Here is a 17,375-nt window from a genome sequence, read left to right on the forward strand (position 1 = left end):
TGCCTACACTCTGTATTGATCCTGGACAAACCCCTAACCTGTGATTTACTGGTCAGTCAGAGGTAGCCAGGACCCCATCAGAACAGGTTCGGGTGGGGAATAGTTCAGCTGCTATTTCTAACAGCATTTACTGGGAGGATCTGGTTAGAAGACCCATGTTTCTACTCTGACAAATTCTGACCATAAGAAAAAAACACAGAGAAATTAAATGTATATTCTTAGAACAAATTTAAAATTCAGAATTACTTAGTCTTGTTTTTACTTGAAAATCTTAAGTCAATGAAAGAAACTATATGAGACAGTTACTATGAGCTAATTGTCATTACATATAGACTCTACAATGGCTACAAAGAGGGCTCCATTCTTTACTGCCTGTCAGTGTGATTTATTTATTTAATGTCAGTTGGCAAAGTTTTCTAAATAGTATAAAACACTAAATGTCAAGAACCTGAGTTTAAATACTTCATAAGAAGACTGAAATTTTTCTGAATTTGTTTAGCAAGGTTTTCATGGAACACTATTCAGAAATGTATTCCAGAAAATACATTTCAGCCCTGATTCTCAAAAAAAAAGAAAAAGATTTATAATAACACCTGAAGAAAAGAAATAGAAATAGCTGATGTTTCTAGTCCACAGTGCATAACCCATCTTTGAGCTATATTTCATCCTCAGTTACTGATGACCTTCTGAGAGCTGCCAGAAACAGTCTTTCATTTAAATTGCTCTTCCTTACACTGCTGACAGTTGTGCTAAGGAAGAGTATTCAATGCCAGAGATGTCAAAAAGCTTAGATTCCCTGAGAGTTCCCGGGAGAGAGATTCTAAAAGGAATGCCAGCGCTTTACCCTTGCGTTAAGGTCATGTTCTACTTTAGGATTTATTTTCTTCAAATGCATGTTACTATTTTTATGGCCAATTGACATATACCTTTGTGACAGACCCCCACCTCTGTCTTCATAGATCTGAAACCATAATCATCTGCTTTCACTTCATTCTATGTAGTTTCATTCCACTCCATGTGCTCAATACTAGCCAAAGTGACAGCTTATGCCAAGATACAACTTACTGTATAGATACTTAGAATTAGCTGCTTTAATAAAGAGCTTGGATATTTACTTAATCTACATTAAGTTGAAGGACCCTCTTTACATGTGACTAGGTTTGGCATTCACCCAAAATCTATTTTGTTTTTCAGTTTAGTGTTCAAATAGAAAAGTGTAGTTATTGTCATAATTTTTTACCTTTCATCATGTCTATATACATAGAGAATACTTCAAAACCGTTTTAAGCGCAAGGAAGGAGGCAAAGGCTATTTGGAGCAATATAAAATTTTAGTATGCATACTAAAATAATTATTCAGAAAAATTATTGGATATTTATTTAGCCAACAAATATATACATGGAATACTTATTAAGTGCCAGATACTGTGCTGAATATCTTCTCTAGAAGGGGCAGGGATTAGGCAAACCATTACATCAAAAATCACTATTTTTTGCCTTAACTTCCTTTTTGTAACCTCAAATTCCCTAGCACAACACATAACAATTTTCTAAAGTTGTTTCAGGAATAGGTAAGCAACACATTATGAAGCCTAAGCATAACCAAACATTATTAAGTTTTGGTTTTTAGGGAAAGGTAAGCTATATACTAGTAGGTGGACCAATACATTTGATGTAAAAAATGGGGCTCATAGACCATAAGCAAAGATCTTGAAACATCATCAATTACTGAGGACTAAATTCCTACCAGCCATCCCAACCATCAACAGAACAAAAACAGGACAGGATAGAGCCTGAGGATAGGATACAAGTAAGAAGAATTGTAGGAGGCTGGAATCTGGAAAAGTTTCTATCACCTGTTCTAGGGAAATGAAGGAAAGACCATGGCAGCAAGCAAACTGAGGCTCCTTTGACACTTTTATCAAGGATATGGAGATGAACTAGGTTCCTTTCTAACTAGAAGAAACTCAGGGAAGCCACATCTCAAATATCCTTTCTTTCAAATACTTTAAAAATGACTATTAGGAGAGCATTATGCTAAGTGAAATAAGCCAGTCAGAGAAAGATAAATACCACATGATCTCACTCATTTGTGGACTATAGAGAACAACATAGACTGATGAACAGGAACAGATCCAAAGACAGAGAAACAGCAATCAGACTATTAATCCCCAGAGGGAAAGTAGCGGAGGGTGGGGGTAAGGGGAAGAAATCAACCAAAGGACTTGCATGCATGCATATAAGCCAAACCAATGGACATGGACAAGAGGGAGATGAGAGCATGAGTTGGGAGGGGGGCGGGGTAGGATGGGGATTAATGGGGGGGGGGGGGGGAATGAGGACACATTTGTAATTCCTTAACTAATAAAGAATTTAAAGATAAAAACCCCAATAAAGACAAATTTTTAAAAAATAAAAAATAAAAATAAAAATGACTATTAGTAGGATACAGTGTCAGATACTTTGGGGATACAAAACCACATGATAAAGTTCCTACTTCAAGATATTATTTATAGCCTGGCCAGTGTGTGTCAGTGATTGAACATCCAGTCAGGAACCAAGAGGTCACCAGTCCAATTCCCAGTCAGAGCACATGCTGGGGTTATGGGCTCGATCCTCAGTAAGGGGCATGCAGGAGGCAGCCAATCGATGAAGTTTCTCTCTCATCGATGTTTCCATCTCTTTATCCCTTTCCCTTCCTCTCGCCTTAAAAATCAATACAAAACATATTTTTTAAAAATATATTATTTATAGGGGATCCAAGATGGCAGTGGATAAGTGGGATCTACCCTTACCTCTTACCAGGACCAAACTAGAATTACAACTAAATTACAGAACAATCATCCTGAATAATCAACTGAAGACCAGCTGAAGCGAAGTCTTATAACCAAAGATTTACAGAATAAGCCACACTGAGACTGGAGGGTGGAGACTCGAAAAGGGCTGGCCCCATTCCCACAGGCAGAGGCTAAGATCCTGGAAGGATAACTCAGCTGCAAAACGGTTCCCTCTGAGAAGAGTGGGTCTCAGCCCCAAGCTGGGCTCCAGTCCAGAGCACCAGGCTGGGAAGAAGTGCCCAGTTAACATCTGGCTGTGAAAATAGGCAGGGATTCTGTCCACCAGGAAGAGACCAGAGGCAGCTAGAGAAAGGTTCCCTCTTAAAGGGCCAATACAAGACCACATTCACAGCCACTCCCCCCTGGGCTCCGGTAAAGGGAGGGCAGAGCAGACTAGAATCACTGAAGAAGAACTCGTGTTTGTGGTTCTGGGGAGAGAGCTGGAGAAACAGCCGCCAGGATCCCAAGTGCTGAGCCCTCTCCCACATTGCAGTTCTCGGGTAGAACTCTCCCCCAGCCTGGGGGATCAATAGCTCCACCCTCTGGACTCCCTGTCACCCCGCCCTGTGGAGTCTGTACCCTGCTGAGGAGTGAGCTGTCTAGGCTGGGGTGTAGAGACCTGGGCGGACTCAGGGAGCATCAGTAACTGAGTTGTGTGGATTTGGGGCAGGGGCAATTCCTCTTACTTTCCTTGCACACCTGACTGGCATTTCCCCCTCATGGGAGATCCACTCCCTTCCTGACTCCTGGTGGCTCCATCCTGCCAAGGTCTGGGCGGAAGCTGGGACAAATTGAGTTGTGTGGTTCAGGGACAAGGGCAGAGGCCATTCATCCCACATTCGCCCAAGCCTGACCAGCACCTGCCCCTCACGGAAGAGCCACTAGGCCCATCCTCTCAACTCCCAGAGGCCCTGCCCTGCTGAGATTTGGCTCCTGGCAGAATCTGAGACAGACTGAACTGTGTGGCTCTAGGATGGGGCCATTTTTCCCTGTATGCCTGACTGCAGCAGAGCCCTCCATTCACATGGCCAAATCTTGCTCTATTTGGGCCTGATAAACTCTGCTGGCCTCACCTGATGACTCCCTGAGAACCTGCCCCTGGGAGTATCCAGGGGGTGTCAGCTAGACTTGGTAAACCTGGTGACTTTTGCTGAGTGGCCTTCCACCCTGCACTGGCACCGAGTGTGAACCTGTGTCAGTCCGGTGAACACCACTCGCCCTTACCTGGTGACTCACTGAGAAGCTACCTCATGAACTCCAGGACTGCAGAGGCCTTTTCACTGATTAAGCCTGATAGGGAGCCCGCAGGCAGAGGCAGACGGAGGCAGACCTCGGGATGCCTTGGGACTCTAGCTGACCTGCTCCCAGGCCCAGGGCTGATAAAAGCTGGCCTTGGTATGCAGCTTGGTCCTTTCCATGCACAACCAGGCCCAGCAGAGGCAGCCACGAACTGTGGATAGCTTTGTAGCTCCAAACAGGTTGTCTAGGGCCAGTCACAGGCAGTGTGTAACATTGGCCTGCACCAGAGTTCCTCCCAAGAGGCCCAGAAACAACGCATCCAGTGGCCAGCTTCAGATAACATCAGAGCAGAATCCAAGCTATAGCATTTCTTTGCTTTAGATTTTTCTAACAGCTTTTCAAAGATTAATAGTAAATAGTAAGGAAGATGTTTAATATTCACCTATTATGAATATTATTCTCTCTAGGATTGTTTTTATGTTATTAGCCCACAGGGTTAATAATGTTAGTTAGGACACATATGAAGACAAAGAGCACAACATAAATATTTCATAATTGTCAATGGCCAAAATTCAGAGTCTAAATTATATTAGCATTATCTAGTAAAACTTAGCATTAGCAAAGTGATGGAAATCGATAAATAATATGTAGCATTCTAGATAAACCTTGATGATCCTTTTCTGTACCACGTTATGGAGAAAAATCTCTGACTTCTATTATTAGATTTAAGACCATCAGCTAATGTTGCAGTCAGTAAGTGCTGAGAATTAAGCCATTAATAACCACTCTTCTATATTCTCAGTCAAATCCTATTAAATTACTTTAAAGATCAGAGACTCTATATTAACAGTTTCTTTATCTTGCCTAGAATGAATCTGAATTTATTTTATTAATATTTATTTAGTAAATACTTAATATTCTATTTGATACAAATGCTATAGCCAATGTTGAAAATTCTTTAAGTTATTCCATCAAACTTGATCAGGGAGATGGGTATAAAGCAATATAATTTATGACTTAAGAATAAGGGGGAATACAAATATGTAAATTCTGAATTATAAGAAACCAAGCTTATTTGAAAATATATTAATTAAAAAACACATTTTTTCTTTCCACGAGTACTGGCTGCAGATTGAAGACATCAAATTTGGCCTGCAACAGAGTCCCTCCCAAGAGGCCCCAGAACCAACACACCCAGTGGCAGCTTCAGACACAACTTATATTTCAATCTGGGATATAAACAGCAAAGTCAAGTCTTATGTTTGCTAAAATTCCTTTTGGAGAAAATTGAAAAAAAAATTATAGTCTTCCTTTGTTACCTGCCCACAATGCTTTATATATACCAGATATGTTTGTAGTGAATATTATCACAAACCTATGATCAGTGTCATGCAGTTTACATTCTAAGTAATAATAAACAAGGTCAATCAATCAGTGATATAGAATGTTGAACAGTGATAATTGCCAAGGAGAAAAAACAAAGCAGGAAAGGGATTTAGGAGGTGTGTGTGTGTGTGTGTGTGTGTGTGTGTGTGTGATGGTGTTTAAAATTTTAGGTTCAAAGAAGGCTCTCATTATCCCAAGCACATACAGAGAAGAGTGATATGATATGCCACTGCTTATTATAAGCACAAGACATTGTTACCAAATTGATTGTTCTTAGTTGTGTGTCCAAGAAATTCTTGTTTAGCTAAAAATCAAAATTCTAAAAAGTTTAAATGAGAAGAATGAGCTCTATTTAATGTGGGAAATTATATTATACTAGAGGCCCAGTGCACGAAATTCGTGCAGGGGTAGGGTCCCTAGACCTGGCCAGTGATCAGGGCCGATCGAGGCCTTCCAGCTGCCGGCCAGTGCCTCCCTTCCCTGGCTGTTGGCTGCCGGCCAGGGCCTCCCTTACCCAGCTGCCAGCCAGGGCCTTCCTTAATTTCACACTGTCCCTTGGTGGTCAATGCACATCACAGCGAGCAATTGAACTCCCGGTTGAACACCCGAGGGGACAATTTGCATATTAGGCTTTTATATATATAGATAGTATGTTTTAGAGAAGCAGCTTTGTTAATTTTATTTTTAGGAGAGGTAGTTATAAATCAAGAAAGAAATTTAATGATTTACTCTCTCTATATGTGTGTGTATATACATGTATATGTATTCCTCAAATTTTATTTTTGACAACATAGTGTAGTTCTGAAAGTACTTTGAGTTTCCAAATGTCAATCCAGTTGGGCAGAATGTTCATATTCTTCAATATGATGGTAATTTCTTGAACACTGAGTCAATTAATTTTGCAAAAAACAGCTAATCAGAAATATGACAGTCCTGCCTGGCTGAAGTGGCTCAGCTGGATGGAATGTCATCTCGTATACCAAAAGGTGGTGAGCTTGATTCCTGGTCAAGGCAAAAACCCACGTTGCGGGTTCCATCCCCAGCCAGGCATGTGAGGGAGGCAACCAATCAATGTTTCTCTCACACATCAATTTTTCTGTCTTCCTCTCTCTAAAATCAATTAAAAAATAAAATAAATTAAGAATAAATATGACAGTCCTGCATTATCAGGGTTATGCCATTCACATTGCTCTGGCTGGTTGACTGTTGGAAATCTCAAGGACAGGCCCTGTTGTCCACCATTTAGTGCATAGACTGTAATGATCCCTTGTAATTCACAGGAAGTTGATCCAATGAGTGCCTCACTTCCTATCATCCTAGCAGCAATTTGGACATGGGAAAGAACTGATCTCAGTGTAACTTCTGTGGTACATTTCCCCCTGTGGCTTATTAGAAAAAGTGGACAATGCAGTGTACGACATTCAACATGCCCATTATCTACAGAAGAGTTAATGCCTAGTCTCTTCCCCGTCCAGCCTTAGAGGCACTATGCTAATTTATGGCTTATCAATGCTGAAAATGTCACCACAGCAGTAAAACAAAGCAACAGGAGCCCAGACACTGTGGTTGGCCTGGGTTCAAACCCTGCATCACCTATTTACTGTGGGAATCGGGGCAAGTTTTTTATATGTAAACCTCTGTTATGTCTCCATTTCCTCGTCTGTAAAATGAAGGTAATAATAGTGTAAACATTATCAGGTTGATGTAAGGAAAATATATTGTAATCAGAGTCACCAAAGGAGAGGACAGAAAAGCAAAGAAGTATTTGAAGACATGATGGCTGAAATAATTACAAATTAGATGGAAACTATAAACCTATAAATACAAAAAGTTCAAACAACTTCAAGACAAGAAACATGAAGAACACTACATCAAGGCACATAGTAAAGCAAAACAAACAAACAAAACAACATGCCGAAAACAACATCATTGGTTGTCTACTAGGAATGCTTCCTCCTCCCACGCCCCCTCACCCCTCACCCAGGGCACATTTGGCAAATCCTGAAAACACATTTGGTTGTCACATTTGGGAGAAGGGAGAGGGTATGCTACTGGCATCTAGTGGGTAGAGGCCAGGGATGTTGCTAAACATGCTACAATGCACATGACAGCTCTCACAAGAATGAATTGTCCTGCCCAAACATTAGTAGTAGTAACGTTGAGAAACACTAAAGGTACATAATAATCAAAATGCTTAAAAACACAGTGATAAAAAGAAAATCTTAAAATCATATCCTTATTATATTTTCTCATTCCTGACAAAAACAGAAAGTATTTGACATCATAATACTAAGCACTTTTATAAACCACTATGTTTATAAAACATGTTTAAGATAGGACCCAAGAACCAAAAAGTAAGGCTTCCAGAACTCACGGGCCAAGGTGACTTTTTTTTTTTTTTTAACCTGCTTTTAAATGGTTCATTTAAGGGAGCTATAATACATGCCAGGTTTTCTGAAGGTTCTGTTTTGTAATCCTGCATAAGTTAAAATCTCATTTCAGCTCAACAAACATTTACAAGGATTACTTCCACAGTACATATGATACAGCAATGCAGTTTTCCAAGTTAGTCTCTTCATTTAATGTAGTACTTTTTCTGCCACATCATGCCTATTTAATTTTAATTCTATCTTAAGTCACAAAAATGATTTAAAAATCCCTACCAATTCTGCTAGGTTTTGTTGTTTTTTTAAAGAAACTCAACTGAGGATATGCTTTTATTGACTTTAGAGAGAGAGGGACAGAGAGAGAAACATTGACTTGGGAATGAAACATCAATCTGTTGCCTCCCATAGGGCCCAGACTGGGGTTCAGACCAGGGATTGAACCCGCAATCTGGGTATGTGCCCTGACAGGAATTGAACCCATGACCTTTTGGTGTATGGGATGATGTTCCAACCAACTGAGCCACACTGGCCAGAGCTCTGTTAGGTTTTTATAATGACAAGATTTTTGGATCTTTTAAAACTGAGGTACATTTACACAATGGAATAGTACTTGGCCGTAATAAAGAAGGAAATCTTACCCTTTGCAACAGCATGGATGAACCTGGAGAGCATTATGCTAAATAAAATAAGCCTGTCAGAGAAAGGCAAGTACCATATGATTTCACTCATATGTGGAATCTAGTGAACTAAAAAGCAAAATAAAGACAGATTCATAGAAAGAGAACAGGCTGATAGCTGTTTAGGTTTTTTTCGGGGGGAGGGGAATGGGTGGAGGGAGTTAGAGGGATTGAACAATAAAAAAAAAAAAGAGAGAGAAAAGCCCACCTGGTGTGTCTCAGTGGTTGAATGTTGACCAATGAAACAAGAGGTCACTGGTTCAATTCCTGGTTAGGGCACATGTAGGGGGTATGCAGGAGGCAGCCCATTGATGTTTATCTCTCATCAATGTTTCTATCTCTCTATCCCTCTCCCCTCCTCTCTCTAAAATCAATAAAAACATTTTTAAAAAGAGAGAGAGAAAAAAACCCTCATGGACACAAACTGCAGTGTGATTTTGGAGGAAGAGGCATGTGGGGAGGTGGAGAGGGTATAGTTAGGATAGTGATGGAAGGAGACTTGACTTGGGGTGGTGAACACACAGTAAGAGTACAGATGATGTGTTGTGGAATTATGCACTTGAGACCTTTATAATTTTGTTAACCAGTGTCACTCCAATAAATTCAATAAAAAAGGGAAAAATAAAATTAGATATGCAATAACATGTTATGACATGATATCAAGAATAGAAATCCAGACAAATTGCAAACATACTAAATACTATGCACTGAACTAGGTACTATTTTTTGCTGGTGTTTTTTTGTTAATACTCACCTGAGGATATTTTTTCCATTGATTTTTTTAGAGAGTGGAAGGGAGGGAGAGAGGGGTAGAGAGAGAGAATGAAAAAAACCAAAACACCAATGTGAGAGACACATCAATTGGTTGCCTCCTGCACATATCCTCATCGAGGTGAGGATCGAAACCTGCAACCCAGGATGTGCCCTTGACTAGGAATCAAACCCTGGACGGATGCTACACCATTGAGCATACCAGCCAGTGCTGAACTAGGTACTGTTTATATTCATGATCCCCAAATCCTCAAATAAATAATGTGGGTTTTGTATTACTACCCTCTTCATTTTACAGACAAAACAGATGAACAACTTCACTGACTTGCCCCTAATCACAAAGCTAAGAACTGGTGAGGCCAGGATCTGAACTGAAGCCTGTTTTGAAAACCCATGCCCTTAAAATATAACTAACACTACACATTTAAGATCATACATGCATTTTTAGTTGGTTTACTATTTTGAACTTCATAATAAATCAATGTATATTTACAGTGCTAGAGCACTGGTCTACCACATGAATTTATTCAGACACTTTGGTCCCCCACAGACAGGTGTGGTAAGGCATCCTAGTCTATATTTCTTCATTTTCCTGTCAATCAGAGGGGAGAAGGGTAAAAGTGGTCATAGCCATGACAAGAACTATACAAGTCATTTATTAAAAACTGTCTTATAGTTTCATCTTTACAGATGACTAGCTTAGAGAAGGGAAGGAAGGGGTGGTTACTTTTGTTTGATATGTCCCAGATGGAAAAAACTGGGAATCCCCTCTTTTCAACATGCAAACCAGATCTGTTTGATTCAATTTAGGTTTGTTTGTTTGTTTGTTTGTTTGTTTGAACACTGGCTTAACATGAACACTGGAAAGTAATTTCAATTTTAGGTAAATTTTATTAGAATGTACGCAAAGAGCTAGAAACATACATTTTGTTTAGTTTTTCTCAATAGTTTTTAAAAAATCACACTAAAAGGAAGTAAAATTAATAAACACATAGAGCATGGCTGGTGTGACTCAGTGGTTGAGTGTCAACCCATGAATCAGGAGGCCATGGTTCGATTCCCCATTAGGGCACATGCCCGGGTTGCGGTCTCGATCCTCAGTGGGGGGGCGTGCAGGAGGCAGCAGGCCGATGATTCTCTCTCTCATCACTGATGTTTCTCTCTCTCTCCCTCTCCCTAAAATAAATAAAAACATATATATATATATATATATATATATATATATGCACACATATGCTTATATATAAATACATAGAGCATACTGATCAACAAAATTGTTTAGCTTAAAAAAATCAGAAATTCATCAACGCTCTAAATGAGTCAAACTTGAGTTTTGTGTCTTAAATAGTAATCCTCCAAGATTAAGAAAGAATATTAAACACAATTAGAACTGAACCAATTTTCTTCTTTAGTGGGAGAAACAATAGATCAATATGTGTTTTTTTGGGTAAGTTGAAACATTAATGAAGGTTATATAGGAGCAGGCAACAGAATACAGAGCTTCAAACAGTTAAAGGTAGCTATAACTTCATAGTTGCTTTTTTTTTTTAAACTTTACCTGAATACTTTAGTTTTCTTCTTCTTCAAGTGGTTCTAAACACAAGTTACAGAGAATTCCAGATAAGTGAAATTTTATGTAACATAATCAATTAACTTTACGAACATGTCTTGTTCTGCCCTCCAATCAACCTAATTCTTTTTATAGTCCTGTGTGCTCCCTATAAACAAAACAAACACACACACACAAAAGGAAAAGCTTATACTTACTAGAAAGAACAGTTGTAAGGAATATGTAGTCGGAAAAGGAGATGAGTCCACATTCTCCAAGGGTGTAAAATATACTGCCTTCATCAGCAAATTTTTCTCGTTCCTGGGCAATTTTCTATTAAATATATGGGTCCCAGCAAAAGATAAAAAGAAGATACAGTAGAATGAGAACACAAATAGTTAAAGATGAATCATCATTTATCTGACACTTTTATGGTATTTATCATAGGCATTTTTCTGATGGCCATTCCAAATTAATGGATCCTTTACAGTTTTCAAGATGATGAAAATTATAAGACAAAAGATAATTTTGTTTGCTTCAATACTGGCTTACTATGAACATTGCAAAATAATTTCAATTTTATGAACTCTTGCCATTTACAAACCCAGTTCAGGGCTAGTTTTGTTTCTTAGTTTTAAAAACAATCCATCTTCTTCTATAGAAGTATATGAAAACAAACAAATAAAAAAACTAAAGTGAAGTCAGTTCCAATTTACTAAGAAACTATACTACTAGTGATTAAAAATGAAGAGGTAAGCAACCAAGGCTGACATAAACGTTCAGAAAATTAATTTCTGAAATACTAATTTTAATTTTTCCTATGACCCCCAGAATCTTAGTTTTGGAATGTAGATAAGCTTGCAGAGTAAACAGCATCTCTAAAATACATGCACGCCAAGCTCTAGACATCAGTTTATTTCATTATATTTACTGTTACCGTGGTGGAAGCTCTTAATTTCAGCTATTTGATGAAACTCTCCTAAAATGCAGCTATTACTCAAAGAGAGTTAATTACCAGCTTCAGTAATGGTCTGTCTGGCAAGTGGTCTCTTCCTGGATGCTTAAACAAACCTACTCCGTTTTCTGAATTCCTAGCTGAATTATAAACTTAGTAGTGACATTGAATATATTTTCAAAAACTGAAAAGGATCCAATAAAGTGTTAAGATTTGAAACTCATTTCCATAAGTTCTGGGCCAACCAAAGATATTTAAGGAATTATTCTGGTGCAAAAAAAAAAAAAAAAAAAAAAAAAAAAAAAAAAAAAAAAGAAGAAGAAAGAAAAAGAAAAAGAAAGAAAAGAAAAGAAAAAAATATGAGGTTTCAAAAACCCAAAGCAACAAAGCACGATCAAAGCAATAATGTCATGCAAGTGCAAAATAATAAGCAGCATTGCAAACATAACCTTGGGAGAAATATCATGAAAACTAAACCAACAAGCACCACCACACCAGCATCCAGGTACACACTATCCGATAGGTTACCTCTGTCTAGTGAAGATCCCATCATATACCACAAAGGAAAGAAAACTAGTTAACCAACTGAAAACACAAGTACCAAGTGAATTACCATGATCTTCTTAGTAAGCCCACTGATAGCCTTTACTGAATATTTGTTTGTTCATATGAAACAGTAACCACAGAAAGGTTAAGATCCATAGTTGAATGTCAACAAAGCAGTACCAGGTTTTGATGGCAGATCCCACTTAGGAAAGGGCTTCTCTGCCTCATTTATGATGGACAGAAAGTATGGTCCTGCTTGACAGCATTTAGAGATTATTTCTTTGAGCCAGCAACAAAAATGAGCACATAGCCCAATCTGTTCAAATTAAGGTTAGATCACATACCACACTGGACCTTCTACCAAGAGAGTAAACACAAATTACAGTAAAAAAATACTGTTGGATGAAAACAGGAGCAGCAAAGCCTTTCACTGGGAAGGTAATATTTTAATTTCTCAAAATAAAGGAAGTAAATAATTTTTTTACACTATTCAAGACACTGCAAAAACAAAGCATGTGAATAAGAAAAAATACACATAATGAGAATCGTATCCCAAAGTTATACCATCACTAGGCAGAACAATAAATGTGCACAGAAGCTGAGTACTTCATATTATGTAATAATCTTATGGAGAGAATGCTATAAGCAAATAAAAATAAATAACATATTGGGATCCAGAAGTTGAGAAACAGACAAAAATCAAAGGGCAGAGGCAGCTAAGTCACAGAAGCATATCTAAGATTATTTTTCTAAAAATCATCTAGACAATGCTGATACTCAGAAGATACAGAAAGACAAATCTAGTTTTGTTGGTAACTTTCAATTTTGATACAATTTCAACTCAGAAAAGTGGAAAGACCCATATTGGAACTCTTGTATCCTTTTTACTCAGATTCACTTATAGCTTACACATTACCCTATTTGTTTTATCATTTTATATAGGTATATATTTTCTTTTGTGCTATTTTGAAAGTTGAAGTTATATTACTCTTAATACTTAATTACTTCAGTATATATTTCCTACAAAGACATTCTCTTACATATCACAGTATAAATTTAATAAAACCAGGATACTTAATACATACTATTATCTAATCCATAGTCTACTTTCAAATTTAGTCAACTCTCCCAAATGATTTCCTTTGTAGCTATTTCCCCCAGTCCAGGATGTAATACACAATCATAAATGGCATCTAGTTGTCATGTCTTTTTAATATCCATTAATCCAGAACAGCTTTCTTTTCCTTTATTTTTCCCTTTGGAGGCTTATTTTTTATTGTGTTAAAATTCACTATTTTAACCATATAAGATGGCTTCTTTCAAATAACATGTTTTCTAGGTTCATCCATGTTGTAGCATCAATCAGTATTTCTTTTTATTGCCAAACAGTATTCCATCATTCATATATATATATATATATATATATGCCAAATTTGTTTATTCATCCAATATGAAGGATATTTGGGTTGTTTTCACTTAGTACTACAATGTACATTGTACAAATATTTGTTTGACTATCTGCTTCCAATTATTTGGTGTATATGCCTTAGAAATGAATCTTGTACTCTCAGACAGGCTAAATGACAAAAGTCCTAGCCAACATTTCACTGCAATCTCATGAAAAAACCTGAGCCAGAACCATCAAGCCAAATTGCTCCCAAACTCCTTTTTCACAGAAAGCACGAGAGACAAGCAATGATTATTGTTGTTTTAAGCCACTAAACTTTGAATTTTCTTTTAGGAGACTTGTAGTTATAGATTTTACATTTAGGCCTGTGATCCATTTCAAGTCAATTTTTTGTGTAGTGACATAGAGATAAGGTTTATTTTTTAAAAATATGGACATACAGTCGTTTCTAAACCATTTGCTGAAAATCAATTGACCGGATAAGTATGGATCAACTCTTCTATGATGTTTTCTGATTTGAGTGGCCCATTTTCTTTGGAAGGTCTTTCGATTACTAGCAAAGTGTATGATTATTTTTCAAAGTATATATAAACATGGGATTATATAAATGGTTTTTAAAAGGCAGCTTGAGAGACTCTGTCTGAGATCCATTTGGGGTCATGGTTTAGGCCTAAACATCCCTACCACTAGGGCCATTATAAAGTTTGCAGAGATGATAAAGCTGTCATCGAACAGACCTTCAGTTGTATATTAATTGAGAATTGCTGTAGGAACACATCTCCAAGGGCTATATTATAATGACACTTTACAGTGCTGAATCAATTAGTGTGACTTTCCCCAGGAAGGTAACCCCTCCTCTACTGCATTAAATGGGATATGTCCATATTTGCAATCTTCAGACCGCTAAAGGATAACATATTCTGTTTGTGTGGTTATATACGAGACCTCTGCTGTACTGAGAAGAATGAGAGGGAGCAAGAGAGGCCAAGAGAAAGCCAAATTGCTGTATGTAAGAAAATATTGAAGATAGCTAGAAGGAAAGAAATAGAAGAAAAGAAGTCCATAGGAAGGTGAACAAAAAAGGAGAAAGAGCTGTGACCAGAGAGGAATAAAAAATATCAAAGTTAGTAAAAATTGAGGAAAGAGAAAGCATGTATGCATATGTATGCACAAGTGTTTGAGAGAGAGAACAGAGAATGTGTGTGTTCTGCAGTAGCTCCTTAACAATGAGAAAGATGTTTAAAGAGGATTTTAAATTTGCCATGCTTTGTGACGTGCCCTGTGCAATACAATCTTCTAAGTTTTTAGAGTAAAGGTCTATATTGTTCTTTCATGCTTTTGGAGTTGGGGTTGAAGTACAAGGAGAGAAAGAGAAAAGTTACATATATGCTTTCCAAGATATCCACTTGTTAAACAGTGGTTCAGGTATAGTTAAATTTATACAGGGGTGGCAAAAATAGGTTAATATTAATAAAAATAATACAATAATAATACAATAATAAACTGATTTGTGTACTCACAACTATAAATTTACTTTTGCCAACTTCTGTACATCTAATTTATTAACTCTAAGAATTTATAAGTGAGTTGTTGAGTATGCAAAATTCCAAAGACAATTCTTATAAAATTCATGACATATATTAATTACAAACACCAAAAACTGTTACAAAACCAGCTGAATTATATAAATGGTATTGGCTGAACAAGAATGATATTAGAGCCCAGCTGGTGTGGCTCAGTGGTTGAGTGTCGAACTATGAACCAGAAGGTCACGATTTGATTCCCAGTCAAGACACATGCCCGGATTGTGGGCTCAGTCCCCAGTAGGGAACGTGCAGGAGGCAGCTGATCAGTGATTCTCTCTCATTATTGATGTTTGTCTCTCTCTCCCTCTCCCTTCCTTTCTGAAATCAATAGAAAATAATTTAAAAAGTCACAAAACAATAAAATTCAGTCCCTCTAATTATTTAAAGCTAGAAGGAGAATCAAATAAATATGTCAAATTTTGAGAGGAAATGGGAGTTACTAGAAAATGAATTTTTAGACTATTTTATGTTATATGGCTGATTCTTAGCTGGTCTTTTTAAATCAAAGGCCTGACTGTACCATAAATTTTACCATTAGATCAACAAGCCATGGCACATAGGGAATCTGAAAATATTGATATTTGAGTTTGATAATGAATAATTTGTTTAAAGGTCCAAAGAATGGTAAAAATGGGAAATCAAGATTCAAGGAAGGAAAAGTGGAGGGAAAGTTTTTGGGACTCCAAAGTCTCATCAATGTTTAATTTTGCAAATTGAGAATGTCAAGTAAAATGTTCCTTCATTTAATTTTTGGGTAATGTCTAATCTTTGACTAAATTTTAAGTCATTTCTTCCCTAAGGCAATATCATTTATATACTTTGAGGTGATATGGAGGCACAGTCCAAGGAAAACAATGCTCCTTAAAAATTGGTAATAATGTTCATCTTCTCGGTCTCAAAGGTGGTTATTTATATATTTTTGTTATTAATGAATATTTGTATTAATATGTATTTTTACCAGGAAAATCTAACATAAGAATTTGAATTTAACATACATAATAAATTCAATATAAATAACAAATATAATAGACAAACGAAAAGGAACAAGTTTGTATAAAAGTAAAAGAAAATATCGTAAGGGCCCATAATGTGAGATTAAGTAATATATTAAGATATCAGTTCAGTAAAAAAACAAAAGTAGTAAGGGTCTATGAGAAACTTGTTTCATAATGAAGTTCCTGAGGTAAGACTCTGACATTAAACCAGTATATATGCTGAAAATTAAACAGAACTAGGTATTTTAAAAAGAAATTGTAATAAGTTACAGAGGTATATTTTTTTAATGCACTTTAGAAGTTACATATCAAACTTTATTCCAATCACCTGAATCTCTGAAATTAAGGCTGTGAAAGCAGAATGCAGGTTAAATGAACAGAATAATATTTCTATACAATATACTGACAAGTGTTACCCCCTTTTGGAGAACGAAATTATGCAAAATATTTCAAAGCAATATTCTCATTGACTTAAATAAATTGAAGTTAAACTATTTTACTATCCATTTACATAATTTAGTCTTTGATCTATTTGTTTCAAATTTGAAATATAACTACAACACTAAAACATTCCAATTACTGACCTCAAGTAAAGGCAAATGAATAATCTCATAAGAGTACTGTATTGGTATTGACCTTAACTGCACCATGTTCTGAATCTTTTTATTTTTGAGAGAAGCAGAAAGACAAGAGTAGACTAGAGCAAATCATACCCTATGCATGTGTAATTGCTGCACCTCTCAGTGAGTCTATAACCTGAACTGTTTTACCAACAACTGGCTTTGTTGCTAAAGCATTCACACTCTCGTTTCTGACCAATCACATAAACTTATAAAACATCTGCTTAAAGTTGCAGGTGCCTTTAGGAGCTCTGGGAGTGGGATTTCCAGATATGATTCAAACTCCTTAATACTGTGCTCAAACAGTAAATCCTGTTACAGGGCTGATCAAAATAGGGGCAATAATTTTGCCTTCTAGGATTCAACTGGATGAAGCCAAAGAGAAAAACATCTTATTTAGGAGTTTAATGTCATTATTTA

At 36.9% G+C, this 17,375-nt stretch overlaps 1 protein-coding gene across 12 annotated transcripts in view; it reads right to left on the reverse strand.

The window, feature by feature from the left end:
- MICU1 (mitochondrial calcium uptake 1) overlaps positions 1 to 17,375 on the reverse strand; it is a 181,769-nt gene that overhangs the window by 85,536 nt on the left and 78,858 nt on the right. For 10 of the 12 annotated variants that reach the window (XR_004972226.1, XR_004972225.1, XM_036337031.1 and 7 more), the window contains one exon: positions 11,064 to 11,178. Coding sequence is in view for 10 of the 12 variants with exons in the window: in XM_036337031.1 (XP_036192924.1) it covers positions 11,064 to 11,178 (115 nt within the window). In the remaining 2 variants the exon portion in view is untranslated. Of the gene's footprint in view, positions 1 to 11,063; positions 11,179 to 12,328; positions 12,335 to 17,375 lie in introns of all 12 variants that reach the window. The other 2 variants (XM_036337036.1, XM_036337035.1) reach the window with 1 other exon arrangement.

This window comes from Myotis myotis, unplaced genomic scaffold, assembly GCF_014108235.1.
Source record: "Myotis myotis isolate mMyoMyo1 unplaced genomic scaffold, mMyoMyo1.p scaffold_m19_p_15, whole genome shotgun sequence".
Taxonomy (NCBI): domain Eukaryota; kingdom Metazoa; phylum Chordata; class Mammalia; order Chiroptera; family Vespertilionidae; genus Myotis; species Myotis myotis.